At 47.2% G+C, this 24,418-nt stretch overlaps 1 protein-coding gene across 1 annotated transcript in view; it reads right to left on the reverse strand.

Annotated features, from left to right (window-relative positions):
- The window catches only part of LOC147117092 (glutamate decarboxylase 2-like), a 161,382-nt gene that overhangs the window by 95,286 nt on the left and 41,678 nt on the right, over window positions 1-24,418 (reverse strand). The window contains exons 4-5 of the mRNA XM_085987737.1: window positions 21,966-22,199; window positions 17,336-17,426 (exon numbers count right to left, since the gene is read on the reverse strand). Of these exons, the coding sequence (XP_085843863.1) occupies window positions 17,336-17,426; window positions 21,966-22,199 (325 nt within the window). The remainder of the gene's footprint in view (window positions 1-17,335; window positions 17,427-21,965; window positions 22,200-24,418) is intronic.

Consider the following 24,418-nt stretch of genomic DNA (forward strand, 5'->3'; position numbering starts at 1 on the left):
TCAGTAGCAGTGGTATCAGTAGGAGCGGTATCAGTAGGAGCGGTATCAGTAGGAGCGGTATCAGTAGGAGCGGTATCAGTAGCAGTGGTATTAGTAGCGGTGGTATCAGTAGCGGTGGTATCAGTAGCAGTGGTATTATTGCAGTGGTATTAGTAGCAATGGTATTAGTAGCGGTGGTATCAGTAGCGGTGGTATCAGTAGCGGTGGTATCAGTAGCGGTGGTATCAGTAGCGGTGTTATTGGTCGTGGTGGTAACAGTAGCAGTGGTATTAGTAGCGGTGGTATTAGTAGCAGTGGTATCAGTAGCGGTGATATCAGTAGCGGTGGTATCAGTAGCGGTGGTATCAGTAGCGGTGTTATTGGTCGTGGTGGTAACAGTAGCAGTGGTATTAGTAGCGGTGGTATTAGTAGCAGTGGTATCAGTAGCGGTGATATCAGTAGCGGTGGTATCAGGAGCAGTGGTAATACTAGCAGTGGTATTAGTAGCAGTGGTATTAGTAGCAGTGGTAATAGTAGCAGTGATATCAGTAGTGTAATGTATGTACCTTTAAGGGAGAGAACTACTTTTTACAGCTCCTGTATACTGTAGTACCAGCAGTGACCACACCTGTATATAAACCGAGTAGTGAGCTGTACAGTTAGTTCTAGAGTAACCCTCATTCAGTAAACACCTGTTGAATCGTTCCCTGCAGTCTGTTGTCTGATTATTGAAGGACACAACATTAAGATACACGGATCTAACATTGGCGACGTGGCAGATTCGAACCTACCTGCAACTCTGCATCACCTCTCAGGGATTCGCTCCTGGAGAACAGTGGAAGAAGGTCGAGTCCAGAAGCACGGGCATCGACCACGGGCAACCGCCCAGTCATCCAGCGGAGTTTTGAGCATCGCAGGGGAGGCTGTCGAGAGCCAGGCTTGGCTTTCCAGTCACGGTGGTCCAGCGAAACGGGCTGGCAACAGGTACTGCGCAGACCCTTCCCAGACAGCGGCGGGCTAGAGCCCGACCGATCGGCACAGAAAAAGGCCGAGCAGCGTCGACGGGGGAGAGAGAGAGGGCAGAGCGCACAGGGCGCAGCCGGTGTTCAGGACCGAGCGGCGTCAACGGGGGAGAGAGGCGAGAGAGAGCAGAGCACAGCCGGTGTTCAAGGGCCGAGCAGCGTCAACGGGGGAGAGAGGCGCGCAGGAAAACGCGAGGCGCTTCCATTGCCACGAGGACCTCAGAGAGCGGCGTTGGCAGCAGCGCAGGAGCAGCGCACGAAACCCACAGGGCGTCGCCATTTGCCACGAGGACCGCCGAGAGCGGCATTGGCAGCAGCGCGGGAGACGCTATTTTAAGCCGCAGCGGGGAAGAAAGGAAAGCGCGGGAGACGCCATTTTAAGCCAGTCTAACCACACCCAAAAATGCCGAAGAGTGGCAGTATCACAGCGTTCGACAACGAAGTCGAAGATTGGACGACATATGTCGAACGCATAGAAGTATACTGCAAGGTGAATGAAGTGCCAGATGACAAGAAAGCGCTGGTGTTGTTGAATTCAATGGGTGCAAAAACGTATGGCTTACTACGAAACCTAGTAACCCCAGAGAAGCCAGTAGAAAAGGATTTTGAAAACATAGTGTCAATCCGACAGGACCACTTAAACCCCACACCGCTGCTGATAGCAGAAAGATTTAAGTTTCACAAAAGGAACCAGCATAAAGATGAAAGTAATGCTGAGTATTTAACGGAACTGCGCAAGCTATCGAAACACTGCCAGTTTGGAACGGGACTAGCAGATACTTTAAGGGACAAGTTTGTGTGTGGGCTTCAAAGTGAAGGAACCCAGAAATGGCTTCTATCAGAAAAGGATCTTACGCTGGACAAGGCTTTCAGCATTGCAGTATCACACGAAGCAGCAGCACGGGGCACTGCAGAGATACAACAGAGACCGCAAGAATATGGCACAAATGAAATGTCATACGGAACAGTGACGTGCTATCGCTGCGGCAGAACAACACACGACCATAATGATTGCTGGTTCAAGGACAAAGTGTGCAGACAGTGTGGAAAAGTAGGACACATAGCAAGAGTCTGCAGGTCGGGAAAGAAAACCAGCAGCAAGAAATCTCCACAGGAGAAGTGCAAGAAGGTACCTAAGGTGACGGAGAGTAGTTCAGACAAACAGAAGAGTGATACAGACTCCGGAAACAAGGAGCTGGGTTGTCTGAAACTACATAATGTGATCAAAACGGAGGATCACCAAACTATCTAGGTCACGCTCAAGATAGCAGGAGTCCAACTGAAAATGGAATTGGACACAGGATCAGCCCTAACAATCATAAACCGAAGGGACTACAAGCGGCTATTCTCACATATACCCTTGAGAGATACAAAGATTGTCTTGAAGACGTACACGGAGCAAAAAGTCTATCCCGAAGGAAAAATAAGGGTGAACGTTATATATAACGGCAAGGAAACACCAAAAATGGACCTATATGTATTGCCAGATGGAGGACCAGCACTACTAGGACGTGAATGGATCCGGAAGATACAGCTAGATTGGCATTCCATACAGGCACTGACTGTGGCTGACAAAAAGGATGACGACGTCACACCTGGGCGACTGTCAAAGATCCTAACTGACGCGAAAGAAGTGTTCCAGCAAGGACTCGGAACACTAAAAGGCATGACAGCGATGATTAAAATTGAAGAAAACGCAAGCCCAAAATTTTTTAAGGCCAGACCGGTACCTTATGCGATCTGCCCAGCCGTCGAAGCAGAGCTGGAGAGTCTGGAACATTCAGGTGTACTGTCCAAGGTAGACTGGAGCAAGTGGGCTACACCCATCGTCCCTGTGATGAAAAAGTCGTTGAGCAGCACGCCTGGGGAACCAAGGAAGGTTCGCATCTGTGGGGACTTTAAGGTAACAGTGAACCCGGTCCTTCACACCGTACAATATCCACTTCCGCGGATTGAAGATATTTTCGCCTCGCTATCTGGAGGGAAACGCTTCACTAAGATTGATCTGGCCCAGGCGTATCTGCAAATGGAGGTAGAAGAAGCATCAAAAAAATACCTCACAATCAACACCCATAAAGGTCTCTACCAATACAACCGGCTGGTATTCGGGGTAGCATCAGCTCCGGCTATTTGGCAGAGGGCAATGGAACAAGTCCTGCAAGGGATCCCAGGGACCCAGTGTTATTTGGACGACATCCTGGTCACGGGCGAAAATGACAGTGATCACCTTGCCAACCTGGAGCAGGTGCTCACTAGATTGCAGAAATATGGGCTCTGAGCTAACCGCCCCAAATGCGAGTTTTTTAGAAAACAGATCTCGTATTGTGGCCACGTTATCGATAAAGAGGGGTTACATAAGTCCCCAGAGAAGATTGAGGCAGTAGTCAAGGCTCCAGCACCGGAAAATGTGTCACAACTGAGGTCGTTCCTCAGGCTGGTAAACTACTACCATAAGTTCTTGCCAAATTTGTCTACAATACTACACCCACTGAACACCCTACTGCAAACTGGGGTGCCATGGAAGTGGAGTGATGAATGTAGACGAGCTTTCCAGAAGAGCAAAACACTAATCACATCGAAAGAGGTATTGGCCCATTTCAACCCAGCACTACCAATTCGGTTGGCGTGTGATGCGTCACCCTACGGCATTGGAGCGGTGCTGTCGCACAAATTCTCGGACGGCTCAGAGAGGCCAATAGCCTTTGCGTCACGATCACTAACCTCAGCCGAGTGTAACTACGCCCAGATTGACAGGGAGGCCCTCAGCCTAGTGTGGGGAGTGAAAAAGTTCAATCACTATCTGCACGGGCAGAAGTTCACCTTGCTGACTGACCACCAACCACTTGTCTCCATCTTTAAACCAAAGACGGGCGTTCCGGTGATGACTGCGCAACGGCTACAAAGATGGTCCCTTTTTCTAGGGGTGCACCAATATGAAATCGAGTATAAGGGCACGAAACAGCATGGAAACGCTGATGGGCTATCACGCCTGCCACTGCCTACTGCGGAGGAAGCACCAGCAGTGGATCCTGTCGAAATATTTCATTCGACTATAATTGAATGCTTGCCAGTAACTAACGCTGGTATAGAGAAGGAGACCCGAAATGACCCGACACTGTCTCGGGTATATGATTTGACGGTGAAGGGATGGCTAGCACTTGGCGACTCACTGTTGCCAGCATTCTCATCCAGAAGAGAACAGCTGTCAGTATGCCAGGGGACCTTGATGTGTGGATCCCGAGTGGTAATTCCACCCAAGTTAAGGGAGAGAGTGCTCAATGAGCTTCATGAGGGTCATCTGGGAGGGGTAAAAATGAAAAGCCTTGCTCGGGCTTATGTGTGGTGGCCGGGAATCAATAAACAAATCGAGGACCTGACCAAGAGCTGCTCTGGATGCCAGAAAGTCCAAAATGCACCACCACGGGCCCCTCTACACCCATGGGAGTGGCCCTCATCTCCATGGCAACAGGTGCATATTGATTTTGCTGGTCCATTCATGGACTCAATGTTTTTAATAGCCGGAGGTCATCAAAATATCCTCCACCACCATGGAGAAAACTATTGCAGTCCTACAGACCATTTTTGCCAGGAATGGCTTGCCAGAACAGATTTGCTCCGACAACGGACCACAGTTTGTGTCCGAAGAGTTCCGGAGGTTCTTGAAAAAGAATGGGGTAAGGCATTACACATCCATCCCGTATCATCCAGCCACAAATGGATTGGCTGAGAGGTTCGTACAAACCTTTAAGAAGGCAATAAAGGCTATGTACAATGACAACATTCCGTTGCAGCACAAGGTGGACAATTTCCTGTTCGCCTACCGGAATGCGACACATGCAGTCACCAACCAGGCCCCAGCCATGATGTTCTTTAACCGAAGGTTAAGATCTCGCCTGGATTTGCTCAGACCAAACGTACGAAGAGATGTTGAGAGTAAGCAATTCCAGCACATCCATGAGAAGCCAACAAGGAGCTTCAATGTAGGGCAACCAGTCTTGGCCCGCGACTACCGAACAGAAAAATGGCAGCCAGGAACGATATGCACACGGCAGGGCCCACTAATGTACACAGTGGACGTTGGGGAGAGCATCGTGAGATGCCATGCTGACCAGATCCTAGAGTCACAGGAACAAGTCAACCCCATGCCTCACCCATACGTACCTGGTGATGAACCCGACGTACAGGTCGCATCTACCCCAGAAACAGTAGCATCGGAAGCTGATGAACCAACCGATGACAGGGGGCCAGAATCGCCTCCGCACCAAGAGCAAGACACTCGGGAAAGGCGCTATCCAGAAAGGATCAGGAAGCCTCCCCAAAGACTGAATTTATAAATAGACTATTTTCAGCTAATGTTGCATGTTAAAAGTGTTAATTGTAATTAGTTTGATATTTAATTGTTAAATGAGTGTTATGGTACTGTTAATCTAAAAGGGGAGGAATTGTAATGTATGTACCTTTAAGGGAGAGAACTACTTTTTACAGCTCCTGTATACTGTAGTACCGGCAGTGACCACACCTGTATATAAACCTCGAGTAGTGATCTGTACAGTTAGTTCTAGAGTAACCCTCATTCAGTAAACACCTGTTGAATCGTTCCCTGCAGTCTGTTGTCTGATTATTGAAGGACACAACATTAAGATACACGGATCTAACAAGTAGCAGTGGAATTAGTAGCAGTGGTATTAGTAGCAGTGGTATTAGTAGCAGTGGTATTAGTAGCAGTGGTAATAGTAGCAGTGGTAATAGTAGCAGTGGTATTAGTAGCAGTGGTATTAGTAGCAGTGGTAATAGTAGCAGTGGTATTAGTAGCAGTGGTATTAGTAGCAGTGGTATTAGTAGCAGTGGTATTAGTAGCAGTGGTAATAGTAGCAGTGGTAATAGTAGCAGTGGTAATAGTAGCAGTGGTAATAGTAGCAGTGGTATTAGTAGCAGTGGTATTAGTAGCAGTGGTAATAGTAGCAGTGGTATTAGTAGTGGTATTAGTAGCCGTGGTATTCGTAGCAGTGGAATTAGTAGCAGTGGAATTATTATCAGTGGTATTAGTAGCAGTGGTAATAGTAGCAGTGGTAATAGTAGCAGTGGTATTAGTAGCAGTGGTAATAGTAGCAGTGGTATTAGTAGCAGTGGAATTAGTAGCAGTGGTATTAGTAGCAGTGGAATTAGTAGCAGTGGTATTAGTAGCAGTGGTAATAGTAGCAGTGGTATTAGCAGTGGTATTAGTAGCAGTGGAATTAGTATCAGTGGTATTAGTAGCAGTGGTAATAGTAGCAGTGGTAATAGTAGCAGTGGTAATAGTAGCAGTGGTAATAGTAGCAGTGGTATCAGCAGCATCGCTAATAGTAGCAGTGGTATCAGTAGCAGTGGTATCAGTAGCGGTTTTATCAGTAGCAGTGGCAATAGTAGCAGTGGTATCAGTAGCGGTGGTATTAGTAGGGGTGTAGAAAGTATATACAGACCCTTAATTTTTTATATTTCTTGAAATGCTTTGCCAGGCAGAAAGGTTTTTTAAAGTGAAATATAATTGGTGAATGTAACAAGCAGTCTTTCACTGATAAGGCAGGAAGCATGGTTGTGACTGTAGGGGGTAGTGATAGACAACAGAGATAAACAAACCCCCTTAGATTTCTAGACAAGTGTCTCTGATGGCTTTTTCTGAGTTTATAGGGGAGAAGTCAAACCTTTGTGAAGTTTTGTAATGCAGAATGCGACGTAACTCATGAACTCAAGTGGTTTTCTGCCACTTTTGTAAACTTTCGGAGCGAATGAACAATTTTGGGCTGTGATAAGGACAAACTGAGTAATAGCCACACAGGATGTGTGAGTGTGAAAGTTTGACAGCTCAAACAGCTCAGACCAACATTAAAGGAACATTTCACCATCTCTGAATGATTGATTTAATGCAAAACGCAAGGAAAGCTGTATAAAGCACAGTGGCTAAAGAATATCAGCACTGCAGGAGGAGCCTGGCCAGTCTTTTCGCTTAGGAGGACCTACAATCAATGCTGGACCGATCATCGGCGGGTGGCTGTATGTCTGATTTCCTGTAATATTATTGGTGAACTGCTGGAATAGTGGTTGGGGTTTTGTTTCTGTCTTAGGAACAATAAAAGGTTAAAGACAGAACCTGTGTGTCTGGTGTAATTTCTCATAAGTCTCAGGTCCGAACTCTCTAACCTATTGGACGGGGCGAGGGATAATTCTGCACGTCTAACAGCAGTGGTATTAGTAGCAGTGGGAGTAGTGTGCACAGAATAACTGCTGGAATTAACTAGCTAAAACCGTCCACTCCTCCAAATTCCACCAATGAGCCATGATAGCTGGCCAATCGTCTATAGTGTCTTGGAGTACTGCAGAATTGCTTGGTTCACGTATTGAATTATCAAATCTGCCACAAAGGATTGACTTCATTCTGAACTTCCGTTGCCATCTTGGGACCACCACAAGGTCAAAGAGGCTGTATTTACTCCTCCTCCCCCCAGAACGATAATCACTAGTTGGTCATTAGGCTTCAGCCCTTATTGGGTGGACAGTGGGGTACCAGAACTCTCCACAAGCAGCGTAAATAATCAGCACAATTCACCAAAATATGTGAGTGCATTGCCACCATCCTCCTGCCCACAGCATGGGCACATATGCTTTCGCAGTCAATGGTGGTTCCACCAAATTGGAGGTGCAGAGCCAACCCTCAGCCAGGAATTGGTGCGAGACACAAGAGGATACAATGAGCAGAGAAAATGTCTTCAAACACGTTGGCCCAGAAATTCGCCTCTCCCCGGGTGAGTACGCACGGGGTACTCACCCGTAGGCCGAATGGAATTGCCGGTTTCCTGCATGCACTGCGCATGCGCGGAAAACCGGCACTTCCGATCCTCTAAACGAAGAGGTTCAGAGGTCGAACGCGCGCGCAGGGGAAGCTGCGCGTGCGCTTTGAACTTAGGTTTTTTTTGCAGGTTTTCCCGGGAGGGTAAGCCTGCAGGATTTACACATTTAAAAAGCAGGCGTAAGGCCTGCTTTTTGCAAGGTAAGTGGTCAATTAATTAAAATTAAAAACATTTTTTCCACAGGTTTATTATTTTTAAATACTTTAAAGCAAGGTAAGTTTATTTTTAGCCCTGTTATAATATAAAATTATTATTTTTTAATATTTAAATTATTGTTTAAAATAGTTATTTAATGTAATTTATAGTTTATTTAAAAAGTGTGATTTAAAAAAAAAATTATTTGAAGGTTTACTGCTATTTTGGGCCTGTAGTATTTATAAGTTTTGACAGGTCTACCTGTCAATCTTATGAATGGGCTTTTCCCTCCTCCGATTGGCTGCCCATGGCTCACGTGATCCCAGGGGACGCATCGCACTAACTACGCCCCTGGGACACGCAAGCACAGCGCGCCAGCAGCTGGGCCAGGCCCCGGAGCGGAATTCCACGGGAGCCCAGAGCTCAACTGCCGGTGCGCAAGGTAAGTGCAGGTCGGGGGCTTGCATCCCCGGGAAGCCCCCGACCCGAATTTCTGGGCCAAGATCTCATGTCATCGACAGTGCTATCAAGCGGCACTTACTCACCAATAACCTGCTCACTGATGCCCAATTTGGGTTCTGCCAAGACCACTCGGCTCCCGACCTCATTACAGCCTTGGTCCAAATATGGACAAAAGAGCTGAATTCCAGAGGTGAGATGAGATGAGATGAGAGTGACTGCTCTTGACATCAAGGCAGCATTTGACCGAGTGTGGCATTAAGGAGCCCTAGTAAAACTGAAGTCAATGGGAATCAGGGGGAAAACTCTCCACTGGCTGGAGTCATACTTAGCACAAAGGAAGATGGTTGTGGTGGTTGAAGGTCAATCATCACAGTCCGAGGACATCGCTGCAGGAGTTCCTCAGGGCAGTGTCCTAGGTCCAACCATCTTCAGCTGCTTCATCAATGACCTCCGCTCCAACATAAGGTCAGAAATGGGGATGTTTGCTGATGACTGCACAGTGTTCAGTGCCATTCACAACTCCTCAGATAATGAAGCAGTCTATGCCTGCATGCAACAGGCTTGGGCTGATAAGTGGCAGGTAACATTCGCGCCACAGAAGTGCCAGGCAATGCCTATCTCCAACAAGTGAGAGTCTTACCACCGCCCCTTGACATTCAACGGCATTACCATCGCTGAATCCCCCACCATCAACATCCTGGGGGTTACCGTTGACCAGAAACTTAACTGGACCAGCCACATAAATACTGTGGCAACAAGAGCAGGTCAGAGGCTGGGTATTCTGCGGCAAGTGTCTCACCACCTGACTCCCCAAAGCCGTTCCACCATCTACAAGGCACAAGTAAGGAGTGTGATGGAATACTCTCCACTTGCCTGGATGAGTGCAGCTCCAACAACACTCAAGAAGCTCGACACCATCCAGGACAAAGCAGCCTGCTTGATTGGCACTCCATCCACCACCTTAAACATTCACTCCCTCCACCACTGGCGTACAGTGGCTGCAGTGTGTACCATCTACAAGATGCACTGCAGCAACTTGCCAAGGCTTCTTTGGCAGCACCTCCCAAACCCGCGACCTCTTCCACCTAGGACAAGGGCAGCAGGCGCATGGGAACACCACCACCTCCAAGTTCCCCTCCAAGTCACACACCATCCTGACTTAGAAATATATTGCCGATTCTTCATCGTCGCTGGGTCAAAATCCTGGAACTCCCTCCCTAACAGCACTGTGGGAGTACCTTCAGCACACTGACTGTGGCGGTTCAAGAGGCGGCTCACTATCATCTTCTCAAGGGCAACTAGGGATGGGCAATAAATGCTGGACTTGCCAGCGACACCCACATCCCATAAACGAATAAAAAACAAGTCTCAGGTTTGACCCTTGGCCTCTGTTGGATTATCTGATGTTAGCCTGTGCAACAGGTGGGCTATTATAATTGGTCCTCTGGGTGACGCAGGGTTAAAACACTCTTGATTGTATCCACTGACCCCCTCTTTGTGGATGCCAAGTGACGACAGGATTGAGCTCTGCTGGGGCGCCTGCCCAACTCGAGGTGAGGAGCTGGGGTGGAGGGGGGGTGTGTGGGAGAGATGAGGAATTTTGATTTACATCGCGGGCGGATGTGTGTGGCTCTAGTGTCGTGATTCCAAAATTCAAAAGCTTCCCCGGTGCCTTCTTTTGCTAGATTTGGCAGAAACTGGCCGTGGAATGCAGAAATCCCCCCCCCCCCCCGCCCCCACTGCAGCACGAGCAAGGGGAATGCCAGAGACTCAGAAGCATCCCTGATGTTTCTAAGCACATAAAGGTAGGAAATCCGCTGTCTGATGTATTCCTTTATTTACACTGGATGATAATATGCGCACAGATACTACAGGCCTGCCCCCGGAAGTCCCGGAATTTCCAATGGGATCTTGCTTCCGGTCAAATTGTGGTCCCCCTGCAGACACTGGGCCATGAAACCACCCTCCCTGGTCTCCCCAAGTTGAGGGCTTCATCGTCCAGGTCCAGACGAAGAATGGACTTTCGGTTGAAGTGTCAGAGGGAAACCCGCCTCCTAGAACTGTCCCCCAACAACAGTCAGCGCCTTCAGGACAAGAGGGAAGAATTCTTTTTTTTAAATTGCGTACAATACAATACTCAACAATGTTAACAGGCTTAGTCCCCTGAAGGACTGTAAAATGTGAAGACTGCAAAAAGGTATACAATACATCACAGTTTCAGGAAACACTTGTAAAATGTCTTAATATATTCATGTTCTGTCACCTTGAAATTGGGAGAAAAACAGCAACAGATTATTCCAGTTATGCATTGTCTTACTAATTTACATAACTTTTATGTCTAATGACCTGAGTAAACTATTAATAGAATACTCTCTTTGCATACAAAGTGACTGAAAATGCTCACAGATCCCTCCTGTGGCTGAAACAAATATCTGTTTAACAAATCTGATTGTCCCTAATTAGTGGACTGCATTCACTTGTCTTATGCCCACATGCAATATGTCTGGGGATCAGGAGGCCTTAAAAGTCCTGTTTTTTTTAATTGTGTGCCTATTAACCATGTCTGTAAAGGTGATGGTGTTCTTGTTCTCAAGGTGGTGTGGAATTCAGAGCACTGGCACCGATGCTGAAACATAAGAAATAGGAGCAGGAGGAGGCCATTCAGCCCTTCGAGCCTTCTCCGCCATTCAATGAGATCACGGCTGATCTTCTGCCTCAACTCCATTCACCGGCACTATCGCCATATCCCTTGATGCTCCTACTAGTCAGAATTCTATCGACTTCTGTTTTGAATATACCCAATGACTGAGCCTCCACAGTCCTCTGGGGTAGAGAATTCCAAAGATTCACCACCCTCGTGTGAAGAAATCTCTTCTCATCTCAGTTCTGAATGGCCTACCCTTTATCTTGAGGCTGTGGCCCCTGGTTCTAGACTCCCCAGCCAAGGGAAACATTCTCCCAGCATCTATCCTATCAAGCCCTATAATCATTTTGTATATTTAAATAAGATCCCCTTTCATTCTTCTGAATTCAAGAGAATACAGGCCTAGTTTACTCAATCTCTTCTCATACGACAGTCCCGCCATCAATCTTACATAGAAACATAGAAGATAGGAGTAGGCCATTCGGCCCCTCGAACCTGCTCCGCCATTCAATGAGATCATGGCTGATCATCCAAATTCAGTACCCTGTCCCTGCTTTCTCCCCATATCCCTTGATCCCTTTAGCCTTAAGAAATATATCCAACTCCTTTTTGAATATATTTAATGAATTGGCCTCTACTGCCTTCTGTGGTAGAGAATTCCACAGGTTCACCACTCTCTGGGTGAAGAAATTCCTCCTCATCTCTGTCCTAAATGGCTTACCCCTTATCCTTAGACCGTGACCCCTGGTTCTGGACTCCCCAACCATCGGGAACATCCTTCCTGCATCTAGTCTGTCTAGTCCTGTTAGAATTTTATAAGTTTCAATGAGATCCCCTCTCATTCTTCTAAACTCCAGCGAGTACAAGCCCAATCGACCCAATCTCTCCTCATAAGTCATTCCTGCCATCCCAGGTATCAGCCTGGTGAATCTTCGCTGCACTCCTTCCATGGCAAGAACATCCTTCCTCAGATAAGGCGACCAAAACTGCACACAATACTCAAGATGTGGTCTCACCAAGGCCCTGTACAACTGCAGCAAGACATCCTTGTTCCTGTACACAAACCCTCTCGCTACGAAGGCCAACATCCCATTTGCCTTCTTAACTGCCTGCTGCACCTACATGCTTACCTTCAGCGACTGGTGCACAAGGACACCCAGGTCTCGTTGCACTTCCCCTTCGCCCAATCTATTGCCATTCAGATAATAATCTGCCTTCTTGTTTTTGACACCAAAGTGGATAACCTCGCATTTATCCACGTTATATTGCATCTGCCATGCTTCTGCCCAATCACCCAACCTGTCCAAATCATCCTGGAGTTTCTCGGCATCCTCCTCACAGCACACACGCCCACCCAGCTTTGTGTCGCCTGCAAACTTGGAGATATTACATCTAGTTCCCTCGTCCAGATCATTAATATATATTGTGAATAGCTGGGGTCCAAGGACCGATTCCTGCTTGTGAACCTTCTTTTCACTCCCTCTATGGCAAGTATATCCTTCCTTAGGTAAGGAGACCAAAATTGTACACAGTACTCCAGGTGTGGTCTCACCGAGGCCCTATATAATTGGAGTAAGACTTCTTTACTCCTGTACTCAAATACACTTGTAATGAAGGCCAGCATACCATTTGCCTTCCTAATGGCTTGCTGCACCTGCACATTCACTTTCAGTGACTCATGTACAAGGACACCCAGGTCCCTTTGAGCATCTGCATTCCCTAATCTTACACCATTTAGGAAATACTCTGCCTTTATGTTTTTTCTACCAAAGTAGATAACATCACATTTATCCACATTATATTCCATCTACCATGTTCTCGCCCACTCACTGAGCCTGTCGAGATCCCCTTGAAGCCTCTTCACATCCTCTTTGCAACTGACACTGCCACCTAGCTTTGTATCATCAGCAAATTTGGAAATGTTACATTTAGTCCCCTCGTCCAAATCATTGATATAGATTGTGAATAGCACGGCACGCTGCGGTACTGCAGGCCTTCCTCCCACTGTTAAGGGGGAGGTGTCTGCAACAGCGCGATCCCCGCTCGCGAGTGCCGGCAAATGACAAATGAGCCCGGCACCAAGGAGAAGTGCCGGGCTCTCGGGAAACAGCCGGCAATGCCGCGGGGGGTGGGGGTTAGGAGGCCGGGGACGGAGGTGCTGGCAGGCGGCCGCCGAAAAAGCGGCCGCCCCGCACCTCCACCTTAACTTGCGCCGCTGCCGGCACAGTAAGGCCCCGTGAACCGGGCGCGGGTAGCGAGCGGCGCAACTGCGGCGTTCGCTACCAAATATCGCAAACGGGGCATGAATGGGGCGCTGCGCACACTGATGACGTCATCGGTGGCGGCGCAGCGCAAATGCTTAACGCCACCATTAGCGCCCCTACTGAATATCGCCGGAGACGCAGCCAGTGGCGCTACAGCCACTGACTGCCTCTTTAGGCGCTAACAGGTGGCGCTACTCACCCAATTTCTCCCCCCTAATCTGAAGTGAACAATATTGTGCATTATGCAATTTATTTTAACTGCCAGCAAGCTTAGCAGCTTGGTGAGGTCTAATCAGTTAGTGCAATGAGTACATGTGTAACTAAGAGAAAAAAAGAAAATAAGTAATGAAAGAGGAATAAATATGTGTACGCATGCATATGTCTGTGTGCGCATTGATGTGTTTGAACGCATTTGTTTGTGTTTGTGTGTATATGTGCGTGCATGCACTGTGTGTGCATTTGGTTCTGTGTGCATGGATGCAGTGCACATGCGTGTGTGTGCATGTGTGGAAATGAGCATGCTTGGATGTGTGTGTGATGTGTGCATGTCTGTGTCTTAGTATGTATGTTCATGCATTAATTTGTGATGTATATGCATGTTTGTGTATTCATGGGTGTTTTGCATGTCAATGTACCTGGGGGTGCATGATGTGTGTATGTTTGCAAGCAGCAGTAGTTTGGAGATATCTACAGCAGTAATTTTGCAATGAAGTTACAGAAGTGATAATGGGACATAAAAATAATACAATCCAGGCTAATCGCAATCTGCTGTTCTTTGATAATTATTCTTGACCCCTCCTCTTCCTCGTATACATGCCGCTCCTTGGTGACATCATCCACAGACACGGGGTCAGCTTCCACATGTATGCTAATGGCAGCCAGCTCTACCATCTCACGACCCCTCCACTGCCTCCGCGCTGTCAGATTGTCTCTCTGACATTCAGTCTTGGATTAGCTGCAGTGAACCATTGGGAAGACTGTAGCCATTGTCTTCAACCCCCACCACAAATTCCGTACCTTTGCCACTGACTCCGTCCCCCTCCACAGCCGCTGTCTCAGGCTGAACTAGACTGTCCACAACCTCGGTGTGCTACTTGACCCCGAAATGAGCTTCTGACCCCATATCCTCTCCATTATAAAGACTGCCTACTTCCACCACCATAATATTGCTCACCTCCGCCCCTACTTCAGCCCATCTGCCACTGAAACTCTCATCCATGCCTTTATCATTTTCAGATTCGATTACTGCAATGCTTTCTTGGCTGGCTTCCCATCCTCTACCCTCCGTAAGCTTCTGTTTATCTATTGCCCATATCCTATCCTGCACCAAGTCTTGCTTGCCCATCCCTCTGTCCTCGCTGACCTACAATGGCTCCTGGTCCCCCAGTGCAGTAAATTTAAAAAACTCATCCTTGTATTTAGGTCCCTCCATGTCCTTGTCCCTCCTTATCTGTAACCTCCTCCAGTAGTACAACCTCCAATCTCTTCTTTCCTTTCCTTTGATAATGACCTCTTGTGCATCACCTGCCGACGCCTGAACATTGGTGGTTGTAACTTCCAGTCCTTAAGCTTCACACTCTGGAATTCCCTTTCTAAATCTTTCTGCTTCTCCCGCTCTTCTGTTAAAATAGATTAAAATCTATCTCTCTGAGCAAGCTTTTGATGGCCTCTCTGAATATTTCTTTCATTGCCCCAGCATCCATTTTTTTCATTACACCTCTGTGAAGCTCCTTGGGAATGTTTTCTACATTAAAAGGTGCTCGAGAAATACAAGTTGATCCCGACAAAAGCTGCTACAGGTGCATAATCAGTACAATCTATCATGCTTGAAATTGGTCTTTTCACACACACACAAAGAGCCGCTCAATATAAACTTTGTTTAGTGTTTTGCAACCCATTGCTTACAAACACACAATACAATATTGCAGATCATGTCAACGGTAGGACTGCATCACTTGCACACGTTGTCAGTGTGATGATCAGTTCACTGTGTCTTGACGATACTCCGACAGGAAACAGTTTGAAAACAGATTTTGTGAAGTCAGTGCTGCTGTCACATAAAGGTCCATGTAATTTAACACCAATATATACGTGAAGCCTAGAACATAACCATTACGGTATGAAAGAAAAGCACATTTGTGGATGTTGGGTGAGGACCAGAACAGTCTCCACTATGATGGCTGTCCTTTGTTGAATAACTTGGCAATACTCAAAGCCTGAGCTCCCCATGAAAAATGGCTGCCTGCACCCATGGAGCCTTGCCCAAACAAGAGTGACCATCTTCAGAAAATGATGGTAATTTTATTTGAAAGGATTACTTACATCTAGGAATAGCCGCACCTCTAGCCAAGCTGTTCCAGTACTGCTACAACACTGGTATCTACCCGACAAAGTGCAAAATTGCCCACATATGTCCAGTCCACAAAAAGCAGGACAAATCCAATCCAGTCAATTACAGCCCCATCAGCCTACTCTAAATCATCATCAAAGTGATGGACGGTGTCGCCGACAGTACTATCATGCGGCACTTACTCACCAATAACCTGCTCACCGATTCTCAGTTTGGGTTCCGCCAGGACCACTCGGCTCCAGACCTTGGTCCAAACATGACAAAAGAGCAGAATTCCAGAGGCGAGATGAGAGTGACTGCCCTTGACATCAAGGCAGCATTCCACCAAATGTAGCACCAGGGAGCCTTAGTAATACTGAAGTCAATGTGAATCAGGAGGAAAACTGTCCACTGGCTGGAGTCTTACCTAGCACAAAAAAAGATGGTTGTGGTTGTTGGAGGCCAATCATCTCAGCCCTAGGATACTGCTGCAGGAGTTCCTCAGAGCACTGTCTGAGGCCCAACCATCTTCAGATGCTTCATCAATGACCTTCCCTGCATAAGGAGGTCAGAAGTGGGGATGTTCGGTGATGATTGCAGAGGCTGGGTATTCTGCAGCAAGTGACTCACCTTCTGACTTCCCAAAGCCTTTCCACCATCTACAAGGCACAAGTAAGAAGTGTGATGGAATACTCTCCACTTGCCTGGATGAGTACAGCTCCAACAACACTCAAGAAGCTCGACATCATCCAGGGCAAAGCAGCCCGCTTGGTTGGCACCCCATCCACCACCTTAAATGTTCACTCCCTCCACCACCGGCGTACCGTGGCTGCAGAGTGTACAAGATGCACTGCAGCAACTCGCCAAGGCTTCTTCGGCAGCACCTCCCAAAACCACAACCTCTACCACCTTGAAGGACAAGGGCAGCAGCCGCAAGTTCCTCTCCAAGTTACACACCATCCTGACTTGGAAGTATATTGTTGTTCCTTCATCGTCGCTGGGTTAAAATCCTGGAACTCCCTCCCTAACAGCACTGTGGAAGTACCTTTACCACACGGACTGCAGCGGTTCAAGAAGGCGGCTCACCACCACCTTCTCAAGGGCAATTAGGGATGGGATTTGCCAACGATGCCCACATCCTGTAAATTAATGAATAAATTTTTAAAAACACATTGAACTCTGACAACGGGTCCTCTCTGAACAAATTCATTGCATAGGAGCCATATATTCTTTCAGAAACTGAGAGCTGTCAGAGTCCAATAGAAGTAATATTTAAAAATAAAATCCCCTTCCTGTCCTGAAGATGGTCACTCTTGTTTGGGGAAGGCTCCATGGGTGCAGTCGGCCATTTTTCATGGGAGTGCTCAGGCTTCGAGTGTTGGCAAGGTAATCAACCAAGGACAGGTCTCACAGTTGAATCTGTTCTGGTCCTCACCCAACGTCCATATATGTGCTTTTCTTTCATATTGTAATACAAATAATTTCACTGGGAATACAGTTGCACAGAGCAAATGAATTCTGCTATCTCACAGGTTGAGGAGGTGTAAAATTAATTGCTGACCCTCGATACAAAACAAGGCACTTTATACAATTCACAGCAACAAAGGCACACTTACATGTTAGTATTAGCAGTGGAGGTAAGCCAATCAGCAGCAAGGCCAACCATATCTAATCCTGTTGAAAGCTGGTTGAAATATCTGGGATGACCTGTGAACAAACAATAACAGCTGGATATTAATTTTAATTTGTGGCTGTTTTCCTTAAGTGTGTTGAATTAAAAAGGCCCTTTCTAATGAAGTCTGTTATAATATACAGGAAACTTTGGTTTATCCGGAGGTTGTATGTCCGGAATACTCGATCTAATGGCAAAAATCAGGAGCTGTTTTCTGTAAGTTTTTTTAGATCTCGTTCTTTTTTTCCCCCAGTCAGCCACTGCAAGGTCTGTAGCTATAGCAACAGCTTCAGCTAGAGATGCTTGCAGCTGCAGCCGACTCTTTAGAAGCTGTTGCTAAGCAACAGTGTTTGTTGTCAGATACGGAGATGAAAACCTCCGTATGCTTCAACATTAACTTTGTATGTCTGGCAGTTTTGATAGATCGGCAACACGCCGGTCCCGTCGGTGCCAGATATCACAAAGTTTCCTGTAGTATGTTTGTCTCATAGAACCACGAGAACAATCCATTCTATAATGTCCTTGACTTTTGAATCTGCTCCATTTATATTGCATTGTACATTCCATGGCACAGGACTGACAACCAATGAACTACCTTGCACACACACAGTTGTTTGAAAGTCATGATTCGTGACTTTCTTTTTCTAGCTGTTGGACATTCCCCGTGGGAGGAGCAATGCTGTAAAGTTAGTGCACTATAAGGGTGAAAGCTGGTCCACGCATGACTGTTGGAAAAGAAATATTGTGGTTCAACCTGGCATTAGGATACAAGTATAATGCACCATAATTTCAACTTTTAACAAACACATAATTTGATTGCAGTAAAAAGTTTCAATACCAAGCTCAGTATTTGATATTCCCTCTGTATTACAAAACTGCTTAAAATAGAAACATTTCTGTAATACATCAGAGCGGCTGGTGCAGTGGAATCTGTCCCTTTTACACGGTGTAGCAGATTCTACATTTCTGGGGGACAACACAGAAACAACGATACGTGTGCACGATTGGGCAAGGGCAACTGTGGCTGCTGGGGAAAGATCATACAGACGAGCAATGCAAAAACTAGTGACAACTACCGACTCCCAAGGAGCGGCAGAACGCCACCTGCAGCGATGGCAGTACTGCATCATTTATATTACAGCATTCTCATCAACCTCAGGCTGTCATTGGCAGTAACACTGGAATATAAAGGGCTTCAAAATATCTATAACTGCGTCAAACATAGGTTTTTTTGTGTCTTATCAGGCTCAAATACCTGGTAGGTTGAATCTAACATGGATTCTACTTGCTTTGTTAAATGGCTGCCCAGAGACACATCTGGCATAAAGACATGGTTCTCTTTTGATCTGTGTGTGCATTAGATTTGTACTTTTAATTATTGTGTACTAGATTGTCAACAGGCGCTGTGGAGCTTGGATTTCAGGCAACGTATGTTTACCGTCTCATTAGCATTCCATGGAATCTCTTCAGATATGTTTGATGTGCACTCATCCCAGTGTAATAGCAGGCTAAAAGGTTATTTACGATTATTAGCACGTTAAAACAGACTGGGTGGTATGTGTGAAAGCTGGAGGTGGGGCAATGCAGATATTACAAGGCATCAGCTCATTGTGTGCTAAATTGATAAGATTGTTAAATTCTGTTTGATATTCTTTGAAGAAGTAAAGCAATGGAAAATATGGTATAAAAATCTGTTTTGATTTTGCAGCAGAGAAACATTGAGCGTCATGCCTGGAGCACAGCTGACCAGTCCTTTAGTAGGACAGCTAGTGTGAAAGCCTTGTATAGGAGGAGAAAATGGAGGAAGGAGTTAGCTTGATTAGTTTCCCTGAAGAAAGTTTAGCGCTTGAAAAGGATAAATTGTAGCTGTTTCTCTCCTTGTTTTTTGAGTTCTTTAATTGTAATGGAATTCGATCAGTTGTTTTAGCTTTTACAAGTTGGGTCCTCAGTGTTTTCCATCTTTTAGATCCACAGAAGATTTGGTGAGAAAGCTAAACAAATCCCCCCTCCTGGTGCTACTATTAAACTGTTAACTCTGGGCTAAGCAGCCTCAGACATACATTCTCAGATCCGAAGGTGCAGTGTGGCTTATCTGTGAGAGAGAAATGTTGCCATATTTTCCAAGACCATATGGCACTCATTCCAACTTTCTAATGTCCTTGTTACAGTTCAATCTTTTTAAACACCATGGGCAATGCTGTCCCAGACCCAGCGCCACCAGTGCGATGACCTTCTGGTACAAGCTCTTGGAAAATTTTGCCCATGTGTTTAAAAAGATTGAAGTGCGACAATGATATCAGAAAGTTGAAATAATTTAAAATGGATCTCAACTTATTGTAATGCAATGAAAGAAGCTATTATACCATTCAGCATTGGAGAATTGTGTTGTTCTTGTGTGAAGAGGGCCATTATGTTGTATAACTATTGCAAATGAGTTGATACTTATAATTTATTAGCTCTTCGTAACCATGGTGATGCAAGTTCATTAACATTCGTCGTGCACACTTGGCCTTTTAGGTTTTTTAAAATCTGTCTGTGTGTTAAAGGACAGCTATAGCAAAATGACCTGGAAGGCCAAGCTTAGACCTTCCAATGTGTGAAAGAGCAGCAATATAATTGGCTTTGGTTGTTATTTTAAGTATACAAATAAAGGAACAGATTGTTCCAAGGTTCTGGTTTTTATTTACTGTGCCAGCTGAGAAACTGTCAAGTCAGCTAGTCGACACTTCTTAAAGGAATATTATCAGGAGAGGATGTTAAACATGGGTTGGAGACATTGCTTATGTCAGATTTACTGATGCAGCCCTAAGCCTCAGTGCTTCTTCAATGCTACAATCAAATCATCTACTCAATATACAAGCTGAAAAAAAACCATTGTCCACTCGGGCTACAGTGTATTTCTCTCTTTGACCATCAACTGATCCCTGCTCATTGATGAATGCAGAAGCTGCAAGTGAGAACACGTTTCTAAAAACAGAGGAATAAATGGGAAAAACACTAATGTGTTCATCTCAGTTATTAGATAGGAACAGGAGTAGGCCCTTCAGCCCCTCAAGGCTATTCTGCCATTCAATCAGATCATGGCTGATCTCTACCTCAATTTTATTTACCTGTCCCTTGGCAGCCTTACCTAATAAAAATCTATCGATCTCGGTTTTGAAAATTTCAATTGACTCAGTATCGACAGCGTTTTGGGGGAGCGAGTTCCAGATTTCCACTACCCTTTGAATGAAAAAGTGCTTCTTGATTTCACTCCTAAATGGCCCAGCTCTAATTCTGAGATTGTACCACCTTGTTCTAGATTCCACCACCAGAGCTTATAGTTTCTCTGTATCTACCCATTCACCCCAGAGCCTGTTAATAATAAAAAGTAGGGTGTGTAGCAGATACTTCTTCACTCCATTCTACCATAGAATGGTGAAACAAAAGAATTACATCTGCTGTTTCCTGCGTTGTAAGCTGCTGATCAAAGCAGTTCCATTTGGAGGAAGCTGTGAGCAGATGCCACGCACATAAGGAGACAAGGAAAACTAATGGCCAAATCACCATTTATGCACCCATAACTGACTAGCTGAAGAGCATGATTGGGAGAGGCCTAGATGTGGGTAGGTTGACCATCCCCTTTGCTGGGGAATGGTGAAGTATGACAGCTTGTTCCCATCTCCAAAATGGGAGGAAAATTCATAAAATTGGATGGGCAATAGTCAAAAGCATTTTTAAAAAAGTGGCAGTAACTTTAAACTCACTGTGCGTATTTTACATTTTATAGTCCCCATTCTTCCCCTGCTAGGTCTTCCACTGCTGCTTGTTCCCGCCATGCTGCGAGGTTGGGTGATCGGTGGTCAATGGTGCTCAGTGGTTAGTTAAGAGGAGCTATGCATCTCTGAGCGAGGCCTAACCCATTGTTTCTAGGGTGGGGACACATCTCACAAAACTTGGGAAGCAGCAAATAAACTAACTGGAAAGCAGTAGGCTGGGAGGATGTCTACTCCTCCCTTCTGAGTTTTTGTGTTCTTCCTCCTCTCCGTTCCCCCGTCTCCATGACAGGTAGCACTCAAAACTCTTGCGCACTGCCAAAAATTCAGTCAACAAAGACAAAAGAGCCTGAATGTCGCTCAAGACTGGGATTCAACCCACATGATGCTGTGGATTGGAACCAAGTACTTTGTAGATAGTGCTACCAGGCTTGCAGAGTGAATGCTCTTGATAAATAGCCTGTCAGTGGAGTAGATAATGATTTTCACACTACCGTGAATTCAGGCCATGAGTTCATGCAGTGAATGATACACCAATCCAGAAAACCCGTGTGATGAGTTATACCATTTCTCAGCTGGGTTGCCACAGTCACATAGTTTTTATCTGCTGTTACCATGTATCATCCATCTTAAAAGTAATGTGCTATGATGATTTAAAGGAAACCGTTGTGAAATGTTTGTGACAATTATTACATGTGCTTTATCTGTTGACCAAACTGTACAGTAATAATTAGGCAAAAATTACACTAAAAAGAAATCTACATTACACTCTGGCTCACAACACACAATGAAGAGTTCTGAGTTCATGCCTCTCGATACCTGTTTTCACAGCATATTTTAGTGTTGTCCTGCAAGTCACCAAAATGTCTTCTAAAGAGTTTGGCTGTTCATCCAGCATCCAGTTAAATCCCTCGAGGAGATCATCAGGGTAGTGGAAATCTATTACTTTTGTCGATCTGTCAAATGTTTTCAAAATGTATTCAAGTAGAATGTCCAAAACTTGTTCCAAGAAAGCGAAAGTTACTCCTTCCCCATTGCATGCTGGCAGGAGGTCTGTAGAGATAGAACGAGAAGAAAAACAACTTAATTGGTTTTCCATTTTATCCCCTTTACATGTCCTGGCAGTATGCCCCCTAACACTGCTCCTCAGGGAAGGAGACAAGACTTTCCAGTCACCTCCACATCTGGTATCAATGACCATCCATTAGCTGCCAGCAGGAGATGATGTCTGAGTGGGCTGAATCTAATTATGTCAATTGGCTTCCTCATCTGGGAAGGAATGCTTCTGGCTGAGATCTGACAAAACACTCTCAACTGATGTTGAATGATGCGCAGCTCTCAAACTTAACCTCATAGCTATCCCGTTAGGAGCCAAAAATCCATTTACTTGAACAACCATATTAACTAATCATTTATTCACCATCGACTGGATAATGCCTCTGTTTCTAAAATACCTATTTATCTAATATTATAAATCAAATCAAAATAGAAATGTAAATAAATGGAAGATGCCATCTGAGCCCAGATATGACTGTTGGCAATATTAGCAGGTAAGTGCGTAACTACCTACTATTATAACACAGGCATTAATCCACTTATTTTAAGTTGCTTACGCCATCTGCTAAAGTAGCAGATAAAGGAATGTCATACAAGCACATTAAGCATTTGTCCTATTAATGTTGCCAAATCATTACTAACATTAAAACCTAAACATATTACAGTGGAAAGATGCATGGTTCTGTCCGCAGAGAATTTATTAGAGCTTTGGGTATACTGTCAGAAAATAGACTTTATGAAGTATGACTAAGGTGACAATCCAGATCAATTAAATACAGTGTCAAAGCCTTAGTGTTAAACATGAGATGCTGCTCATTAGAATAAGACTGGGGTACTAGGAAAATAGAGGCTACGGAAATCCAGGGCCAGCAATTCTAGCACTTACACTAGAATCACGTCCCCTGAGAACCATTGATCCTCATGAACTTTCTGGAGACAGGCAGAGGTTCCTTAATTTTCCTGTAAATGCTGGTCGGGACCCAGGAGCGAGGTCGAGGCGCGGGAGCGAGGTCGAGGCCCGGGAGCGAGGACGAGGCCCGGGAGCGAGGACGAGGCCCGGGAGCGAGGTCGAGGCCCGGGAGCGAGGACGGGGCCCGGGGGCGAGGACGGGGCCCGGGAGCGAGGACGAGGCCCGGGGGCGAGGACGGGGCCCGGGAGCGAGGACGGGGCCCGGGAACGAGGACGGGGCCCGGGGGCGAGGACGAGGCCCGGGGGCGAGGACGGGGCCCGGGAGCGAGGACGAGGCCCGGGGGCGAGGTCGAGGCCCGGGGGCGAGGACGGGGCCCGGGAGCGAGGACGAGGCCCGGGGGCGAGGACGGGGCCCGGGGGCGAGGACGGGGCCCGGGAACGAGGACGGGGCCCGGGAGCGAGGACGGGGCCCGGGGGCGAGGACGGGGCCCGGGGGCGAGGACGGGGCCCAGGGGCGAGGACGAGGCCCGGGAGCGAGGACGGGGCCCGGGAGCGAGGACGGGGCCCGGGAGCGAGGACGGGACCCGGGAGCGAGGACGGGAGCGAGGTCGAGGCCCGGGAGCGAGGTCGAGGCCCTGGAGCGAGGTCGAGGCCCGGGAGCGAGGTCGAGGCCCGGGAGCGAGGACAAGGCCCGGGAGCGAGGACAAGGCCCGGGAGCGAGGACGGGGCCCGGGAGTGAGGACGGGGCCCAGGGGCGAGGACGGGGCCCAGGGGCGAGGACGGGGCCCAGGGGCGAGGACGGGGCCCAGGGGAGAGGACGGGGCCCAGGTGCGAGGACGGGGCCCAGGGGCGAGGACGGGGCCCAGGGGCGAGGACGGGGCCCAGGGGCGAGGACGGGGCCCAGGGGCGAGGACGGGACCCAGGGGCGAGGACGGGGCCCAGGGGCGAGGACGGGGCCCAGGTGCGAGGACGGGGCCCAGGAGCGAGGACAAGGCCCAGGGGCGAGGACGGGACCCAGGAGCGAGGACGGGGCCCAGGGGCGAGGACGGGGCCCAGGGGCGAGGACGGGGCCCAGGGACGAGGACGAGGCCCAGGGGCAAGGACGAGCCCAGCAGTGAGGTCGATGCCCAGGAGTGGCGCAGCGTGGACCAGCAGCGGGGTCGGGAGGACCACACTGCAGCCTATGAAACCCAGGCAGAGAGGATCTGCGGGAAGGAGGGAGTAGGACAGTAGGAGTATGTTTGTGTGTGTGTGCTAGGCTGATGTAGCAGAGCCTGGTGTCCAATCGTCTTGGATCCCCTTGCCAT

The sequence above is a fragment of the Somniosus microcephalus genome, chromosome 5, assembly GCF_052327205.1.
Source record: "Somniosus microcephalus isolate GS21.2 chromosome 5, FLI_Smic_1.0, whole genome shotgun sequence".
Classification (NCBI taxonomy): Eukaryota; Metazoa; Chordata; class Chondrichthyes; order Squaliformes; family Somniosidae; genus Somniosus; species Somniosus microcephalus.